Below are 8,878 nucleotides of genomic sequence, written 5' to 3'. Positions count from 1 at the left end.
AAAAGAAAATTATTGTATTTTCATCCTTGTTATGCTAAAAATGTAAAAAAAAAATCAGAAAGTTTCACAAGAAGAATACTTTCTTGTGTTATATTTTGTATGCTCAATCCCGACATTCCTGTATGAAATGGCTGCATGCTTGATATAAATCCTTCCAATTACATATGCATTTAGGATTGCCAGAGAAAATTCCAGGGGTAGATTAAAAACAACTATCAAGTTAAAATGTGTTATTTGACGTATAGTTTTTGTTAATAGCTATATCTGGGAATGGAATTTTTTCTCAGATCCCCAGTGTCCACTGCAGTAATTAACATTGTTACATTTAAAAAAAAAAAAAGAATGACAATTCAAGTGATGTAATTGATGTTTTAGTTTATTTTTGACTTGAGTTTACAGAGCTGTGCAGTCACAAAAATTCTGAGGAAAATGATTATTTAAAAAATAAAACAATTTAAAATAATTCATATGTTGTCAGTTTTTTCAAGTACCAATCACCTCGGCTAAATTAGCACAACATTCTGAACCATAAAGCAGCCAGACACTTTTTAGTCTATTATGCTGTATGAACCAAGGCTAGTACATTGTAAGTTGAATAGTTAAAGGGTTAATTTACATTTTTCCATACGTTAATTTACATTTTTCCATATGTTAATTTCATTTGCTTAACATGTTCTGTAAGGTAATTCATCTGGAATAAATACTAGACACCATAAAGTCCTTATTTCACCTATCAGCATGCATTAAAAAGTCAACGTGTTTTCATTCCTTATCCTTATCTATCCTGTGAGTACAATTTAAGTTACAACAAAATGAAAATGAACAATCCTCTGGGAAAGCTGACAAGTTTTTCATAGAATTGGGAGATATTGAAAAATCAAGATTATCTACTTGATGTCAGCCATCAGATCTCCAGTGAACATTCCATTTCATGAGGCAACTTATTACAGAGTATATAGGAACTTCCTGTCCAATACCTAATCTGAATTTTCTTTCCTGCAATTTCAACCCACTGATTCTGGTTCTGCCCTCTGGGACAAGTTCACTCCCTCCTCTATACAACAACTTCTCCCCTCAGTTTTTTTCTGCAGACTAAGTATACTGATTTCCTAATGGTTCCTCACAGGACTTGGTTACTAGAAAGAAATTTAGAATGTAGGAAGATCTACTTAGCCAATGTTCAGATAGCTTCCTGGAATGTTCAGAGTTTCAGCTAAAGTCCCTCCAATCCACTATCTTGCTCATATTAACTGGGGCTGATGGGTGTTGTAGTCCCAACTATTTGGTTACTAGGTTAGGGAAGACTGGGTTAAGCTGCTTCTGTGATCATCTTCAGAACTTTTGACATGGCTGAGGTTGACACACTTGCCTTTGAGCATCCCAGCCCAAAATAATTTATAAGGGAGGTATATTTATTTAAAAATTTATAAAGCAGGGGTCCCCAGCCCCCAGTCTGTGGACCGGCACTGGTCTGCAGCATGCCAGAAACCAGTCTGTGCAAACAAATGAAGCCCCATCTGTGGGATGCAGGCAGCATGCGAAACCACGCCCCTTCCGGTCCACGGAAAAGCCTCTCTGCACAGAACCGCTCCCTAGTGCCCAAAAGGTTGGGGGCCACTGGTATAAAGCACTTTGCACAAAAGTCAGCATAGAAAGCATATGTAATACAATATTAAAGCAAAAACATTAATATAATTGAGAGGCACATTTAACCAGTTACAAAAAATGATTTCAAGTTAAGGTGGCTGGAGAAATAAAACATGTTAAGAATACCATGTTAATGTCAACTGTAGATTCACAGTGCACTGCAGATAAGATGCCATCACAGGAAAGGCCCTCTCTTTTGTGGATATATGATGTATCTTTTTAGGTTTACTGTGACTTGATAATGCACAAGTAGATAAACATAGGAGAAATCTCTCCTTTAGATGTTTGAAACTTTGACTGGTCTTGCTAGCAAACTGACAGCTGTTATAATTGGCTTCAATGACTGCCAATTCAGATGACAGTCTACAGCCAAATTATGTACAATTGACAGTGTTAGCATATGTCACTCTGGTAGAGAGAGGTAGATAAATACTAATTGTGGGCAACAGCCATCTGAGATGATATTTTTGACCATGCAGTGCAAGATTCCATTAATCCCTTCTGAGTTCTTTGTGCATTTCCAAAATCTGTTCCAGATAATCTGATCTCCAAAGCATATTTCTATATCTATCAATCTATCTATCTGTCTGTCTGTCTGTCTGTCTGTCTGTCTCTGTATAGCTATCCATCTCACACAATTACTCTGGGTAGCATACATATTCATAATAAGTAATATATAAAAACCATTAAAATAATCAATTTAAAAATTAGAATAAAAACAGATAACAGTAAAATTTGGTGACTATGTGGCAAGATATAGGAACAGGAGAATCCATTTCCTTACTAATGTCCATTCCATTTTGGAAGCAGATACTTTGCATAACCACAATAGCAGCAGTCATTACATTAAAAAATTCACAATTTTTGCCTCTTTTTACAGAAGCAGAAAGTTACTTATTTGTTCTATGGCCTTGGCAGCCCCTTTTTTACAAGGGTTGACAGCTTTGTTTTGAAATAAATAACAGAATAAGAGAGTTGGAAGGGACCTTGGAGGTCTTCTAGTTTAATCCCCTGCTCAGGCAGGAATATTGGCTTGCTATGCACTTGCCTTGCCTAGACTATTCCAGTTCTCATATATGTTCAGAAAAGAACAGCAGTTAAATGAATTGTGCTATTTTCAGAGAAAAGAAAACAGGTTCCTGGAAGATGGAAGAAAGCAGTTACCTAAACAAGTAGCCTCTTAAAGGCAAAAGAGGATCAAGCTTCGCTCTTTAGTCTTTAATCTTCAAAAAGAAGAATTTATAAGGTACTTTGGATTTAGCTCAGACATGAGATACTTCTTCCTCACAAGTTTTCACAGTTCCCTTTCATTTATGCCATACTTATGGACAACTATGCCGAGTGCCATGGAGACATTACACGCCCCCTCTTTCAGCAAATTTTGGACAACACTGCTTTTTCTATCATTTGCCATCAGAATGTCAAGAGAGGAAATCTATAACCTTCACCTGGCATAACTTCACTTGGCTTTTCTACTACATCTCACGATGCTTTAAGATACTGCTCCCTATATCCAGTTTGGAGGAACTGCTCAAAACTATTTTTCTGCCATTATCTGCTCATTTCAAAATCAAATGGGAACTAAAATAACCAAGAGGGAAATCTAAGAGTATTCTGACTGCCCTGTATGGTACAGGCTCGAAAAAGAAGATCAGGAAGATAATATGGTAGACACTGGAAGATGACTGGAGGGCAGATTGGAAGACAGGTGCTGTAATGTCAATTCCGCTTCTTGTTATGTGATGTGGTTTCTACCTCCAGGTACTGTAGCCCAATCAGCATCCCCAGGATGGAGAAACCTGAAAGATGGAAATTGAGCAAGAACAGAGAACAGAAATATTTAAAAATCTCATATCTTTAAAAAAAAGGCTAATTGCTGTGGAAAACTCCAGGTTCAGTTTCCAGTATGACTTTAAAGAAATAATTATCGTTCTACCTAAGTAGCCTCACAGGGCTGTTTGAAAGTGAAAATCCTGCTGAAAAACTTAATGGAGGAAGAGTGGAAAAAACATCCTGGAAATAAACACAATTCCAGGAACAGAAAATGATAAGCAGCTCAGTAAGTACTTACTTGCCACCATTAAGGGTGCCAGGACACCAATCGTTGCAGCTGCTGTGCCATAAATAAACACCTCAGAGAGGAAGTGGCCCAGGGCAATGAAGAAGGTCAAAAGTGTGATGTTATAGAGGCTGTCAGAGAGTTCACAAAGAAAGGATTATTATGTGGTATAGAGATGACACAAAGAGATCAGAGTCAGGAAGTTCAGAATCTGAAATCAAATGAGTATGCTGTACCTTTGCATCTTTAGTCAGGCATCGGTGTCTGCATCTCTTGGAAACTAGAGAGAGTACAGTACCCTCTGTTGCTCAAAGGTTACTTCTACGATGTTAAATTAGTGTTCCTACCATCCATAAGCACCACAGGCGCCAGTCTCTAGACAGATTAATAGGTTCAGCATAGCTTGAATTGAAAACTACTACAAACTTCTAATTGTTTAGAATTGCTTGGGTCAAAGCAGAATAGATTTTAAAACCTGACATTTTGGCAGATAAAATTGCAGTGTGTTGCTCTATTACATCTTGTTTCTCTTGACTTCTAGGAACAAAGTTTGTGCCTTAATACAGAGTGCCAAACTTATTGCTTTCCTATTGCTATACCCAACTAAATAATAAAGAAACATACAACACTCTAGATGTGCATCCTTTCAGAAAACACTACAAGTGATGGAAAATATAAAAATGTAAGCCATATGTGGTATAGAACTGTCAGTAGAAGAGTAATACTAACAGAAGAGGGAGATTATTCCTTATTGGATTAGATACTGGAACTTTAACTTTTTGATTTCAGAGGTCTAACTAGACAGAAACTACGGACTAATATTATTTTTACATAAGTAGACTACTAAGCACTTCCTTCTTTATGCCTATTTTACTCTTCATAAGTAACAAGCCTTTTGAGACAATAATATTCCCAAAAGGAATAAAAAAGTTGAAAAAAAGTTCTGGATGATCAACTGCACTATGACTGCAAGGGAAAGGAGTTTATTAAAGAGGGTTGGTAATGAATTGTTCCTTTTACTATTTATTTTTAGTATTCATTTTACTTACGTCTTGTTGCGGATATCAATGGCACAATAGCAGCGGATCACAGAAGACAACAAGGTCCAAATGCCAAAGGTTCGAGCTTGGAGACCATTTACTGAACAGAAAAAATAGGTATTAGAGCAATTTATTTATGTATATGTTTCCAAACAGAACTTAGCAGTATACTTAGCAGCCTACAATATATAAAGGCCTTGAAAATTTTTCTAAGGATCAAGGGTTTTCAGTCCTGAAATGGAGCTCAGTAGAGAAATGCCTGATATGGAAAATAAATTACACTGTACCTGAACCATGTTATAGCCTGACTGCTCTACGTGGGCACTAAACAAACTAAACCGATGCAATAAACTTCAGGATAAAATGAGAATAAACAATATTTAAGGCAAAAAGACATTTCAAAATTGCAGCATTTTAAGATCTGAATAAATATTTCTTTGCAGTACAGGCAAAATACAGATCCCATTTTTAGATTCCAAAAATGACACTTTATAAATCTTACCAAGGCCTGGCTTGCCTGTATACAGTTTCTCAGAAAGGAAGCTGTGGTCTCTGAAGCTTTGCACTGTGTTCCCTATAGCAATTATGGACACCATAACTAGCCAACTACGAAGTACATTCAAGAACCGGCTCATCTTAGAAGCAGCAAGACACAATCTGTCATATGAACAAATAAAGAATCAAGAGGTTAAAACAGTTCTCCTGCTTTAGACTTTGTAATCATGCTTGCTATGCCACTCTTGTTTTGCAGCAACTCCTCTTAAGTTGTATATTGTTTTGTGGAACAATTAGATGAGGCCATTTTGCTGGCCTGCAAATGACAAGAAGGGAGCCTTCCCATATTCCAGATATGAAACTAAAATGGAAAACTAGTTTTAAAAGTTGCAATAGTATTGTTCAGTGTGATTGAAGCCCAAAGGAAGAAGGAAAATCTGTTGCAAATGTAGCATCTTTCAAACAAATCAAGTTCAGAAAAATGCAAATTCCTGGTAAATCCATAAAACAGGCTTCCTTCCTTCTAGTCTTTCCAGATATAATAAAGCTAAAACTTCTAGAATTTCCAAGCAGCACCCTTATTGGCTAGTATTTCTAGGATTCTATTGGATTTAAAAAACACCAGATGGTTAAAAACTAGTTGATCAGGGTTAAATTGAAGCCATAATCTTGCATTAAATTAACTCCCATAATCTTTATATGGCAAAGGCAGTCAGTTGCTCAAAACAAAAAGAATAATTCTTCTATTAACACATTTAACTGTTCTGTCCAAATAACTCAACAAGGACAGGTAGCATGAATCACTGTTCCCTTTCTACTTTCCCTTATATAAAAAATAAAGGGAACACAAGCAGAAGACATCCGAGATCTGAACGAATGAAATAGCTTTATTAAATACTTTGTTCGTTACATACAGTAGTTTATACACTGCTCAAACAACTAAAGGGAACACAAAACTACTGTATGTAACGAACAAAGTATTTAATAAGGCTATTTCATTCATTCAGATCTCGGATGTCTTCTGCTTGTGTTCCTTTTATTTTTTTGAGCAGTGTATATAACCACCGCCAGAGCTGAAGGTGTGCGTTCTGCTCCCATCTATCCGACTAGTGAAATGAATCCAGAAGAAAGCTGCCTGCCCCTTGGACCAGAAATCAACCTCTTTGCATCCAATAAGTCAAAAGAAAAACAACCCAAAGATGCTTGCTTTGCATTTTTCTCCTGTTAAACGCTTTCAGAAGGGAGAGGAAGGGAGCAGCACTATTCTGACCTGACCGTTTAGTCAGGAAACTATCAATTATGGCTCCTTATCACGTTTTAAACCTTGAATAAATTATTTCTTCTCTCCCTTGTAATTTTCGATGGCATGTTAAATGGTGGGCCTGGCTGGTTCCCGTTTTATTTACGAAGGGTTGCAAAATGGAACGAAGTGATGACACCTGCATAAAATTTTAGCAATGCTCTCCGAATGTCTTCCTGCTCCCTTCGATTCCTACACTGCAATCCATCTTGCCCTGCACCCCAATTCCTGCCATGCACGTCGCCCCCCTTGGTTATTCCCCATGCAACCCCCTCCCACCGCCATTCAGATCTTACTTCACCCCCCCCCCACCTGATTTGCAGGCGGACCAGATTCGCTGCTCACCTCCAACTTAAGGCGCACGAGCCCCGCCCCTTCCTTAGTTTGCGTAGCGATTGGTCGACGGTCAGACGTCGCCTTTTCCTGGTTGGTCTCCACGACCTTCTCTAAACCGTCACATGGATGGGAAGGCAGCGGCACCTATCAAATGCGCCGAACCCTTCTGAGGCATTGTGACGTAGAATTCGAAGATGTGGGCGGAAGAACTCCGAGCATCATTTTCGCTTCCCTTTTTTTAAAAAGAGAATTCTGATGACGCCGTTTTAGAAGAGGCGACTGAAGAGGACCGGAAACGCGCGCATGCGTGTGGAGAAGGGCACCGGCGGGAGCCGAGAATTGGCGCTTGCGCAAATGTGTCTCCTGTAAAGGGGGAGACGGTTGCCTGTTGGTTGTTGTAGTAACAGGGGAAGCGCTGAGTTAGAGGAATCGCGACTTGCCGGGCCCCAAAGAGGATGAAGCAGCAGGTAATGGCCGTGAGCGGAGTTTGGGAACAGTGCGCCTCCTTTGCGGCATGCATAGAACTTTCTTGGACGAGAAGTTGAGCCTCGCAGGTGGAAGGTAGCGTTTCATTCACGGTAGAGAGAGATGACCGGCATCCAACGGGATGGAGGGAGCTGGCATGAAATTCGCGGACCGACCGTGGAAAGTTCAAGGAATTCAGGCAATGCTTTCCAGGTTCCGGAGCTTTCCGGCATAATTTCTCCCCCCCCCCCCCCAAGACCAGGAGTGAGATTTCCACGAAACCAGCGAGAGCCCTCCGGCAAAGATCGCCGCCTCTTCCCGCTAAGAGGCAGTGCCATCTTCTGCCGCGGGCCCAGCCCTCTCCCTGCCTTACTTTCGTTTCTTTGCCCAAAATTCTGCAAAGAAAAGTTTTGATTGCGAATCGACACCGGTGCTTGAACGGAAAAAAAGTATTGCAAGTGGCTGTTGAACCCTCAGAAACGGCATCCCCGGGAGTCACAGAAAGGGCAGGCAGGGTTTTAACACAGGGTGGTTGAAAATCGTTTTGATACTGGGGAGTTTTGAGGTATGGAGGGATCTGTTTATTTTATGGCATAGAAGATTGATTGACCGAACCCAGCAAAGGTTTTTAAGATTCCTTAGCAGTAACTGTTTCTGATACTGTATGCTTTAGGTTTACATAATCCAATTTCATGCAGTGGGTCAGGTGTGTATACTTTCCACTGATATGGGTATATTTTGTTACCTTACGGCTGGATTATATATATGACTCAGATTTGTTAAGAGGATGGCAAGCTTAAGATGCGATTCAGTGCCAAATATAAAGCTAGACTGTTATAACCTTGTGCAGCAAGAAAGTGGATGGGAAGAGAAGGTGGAATCTTTTCTCCATCTTTTCTTTCTTTTCTTTTCCTGCTGCTTCTCCCATTTTGATTTCCTTTCACCTGAATGGAATGATTGCGGAAAGGAACTTCAATTGCTCTTCACTCCTTCCTTACGCCATTTCTGGTCTAATTATTAAAATAATTGAATTGGGGATGTTACGGCCCTGCCAGCCAAGGAATATCATCTGGCAGGGATTAGGAGACGTGCTGTAACCCTTGCCCTCTGGACTGGAGCATTCCCCTTTCCAGAGATTAGGATCATCCTAACCTTGTTGGCCCTTTGTAAGGCCTGGCTATATGCCCTGATCTGAGTGTTTTAAGGGCCCCTTTTCTTGGCTGAATTAACAATTATGGCAATAGTTTTACTCAGCGATTTTATATAATTGTTTTATGTTTTTATGATGTGTGCCACTCAGAATCACTTGTTGAGATAGGTGGCTCTAGAATTCAAATAAATGAGTATCTTTTTAAAAATTTACCCTGTATTGTTTTTACAAATAGCTTAAGGTAGTGAATATATCCAAGATACCTTCATCCTCCTGTTTTCCCCACAACAACAAACCTATGAGGTGGGTTGGGCAGAGAGAGAGTGACTGGCTCAAAGTCATCCATCTAATACAGTGATAGCCCCTGGTTGAATTAGAAATTAAAA

General features: G+C 39.4%; 2 protein-coding genes across 47 annotated transcripts in view; one reads left to right on the top strand and one right to left on the bottom strand.

The window, feature by feature from the left end:
- Positions 1-358: 358 nt before the first annotated feature.
- On the bottom strand, positions 359-7,208 carry ERG28 (ergosterol biosynthesis 28 homolog). Of its 4 annotated transcripts, none has more exons than XM_034418164.3 (5): positions 6,887-7,208; positions 5,249-5,403; positions 4,756-4,846; positions 3,719-3,837; positions 359-3,446 (listed from the first exon to the last, which is right to left on the bottom strand). In XM_034418164.3, the coding sequence occupies exons 2-5, from the start codon at positions 5,379-5,381 to the stop codon at positions 3,367-3,369; spliced, it is 423 nt and encodes a 140-aa protein (XP_034274055.1). In that variant the 5' UTR covers positions 5,382-5,403; positions 6,887-7,208; the 3' UTR covers positions 359-3,366. The 4 variants fall into 4 exon arrangements, with proteins under 4 accessions (XP_034274055.1, XP_034274054.1, XP_034274056.1 ...); XM_034418163.3 differs by having other exon boundaries at positions 6,854-6,929; XM_034418165.3 differs by having other exon boundaries at positions 6,681-6,893.
- TTLL5 (tubulin tyrosine ligase like 5) overlaps positions 6,980-8,878 on the top strand; it is a 150,303-nt gene continuing 148,404 nt past the window's right edge. For all 43 annotated transcript variants that reach the window (XR_015728970.1, XR_015728969.1, XR_015728967.1 and 40 more), the window contains exon 1: positions 6,980-7,344. The gene's annotated coding sequence lies outside the window, so the exon portion shown is untranslated. The remainder of the gene's footprint in view (positions 7,345-8,878) is intronic.

Source organism: Pantherophis guttatus, chromosome 1 (genome assembly GCF_059756535.1).
Source record: "Pantherophis guttatus breed Tessera chromosome 1, ASM5975653v1, whole genome shotgun sequence".
NCBI classification, from domain to species: Eukaryota; Metazoa; Chordata; class Lepidosauria; order Squamata; family Colubridae; genus Pantherophis; species Pantherophis guttatus.
Note: the sequence above shows the minus strand (reverse complement) of the source record. Positions and strands in the feature narration are given on the sequence as shown.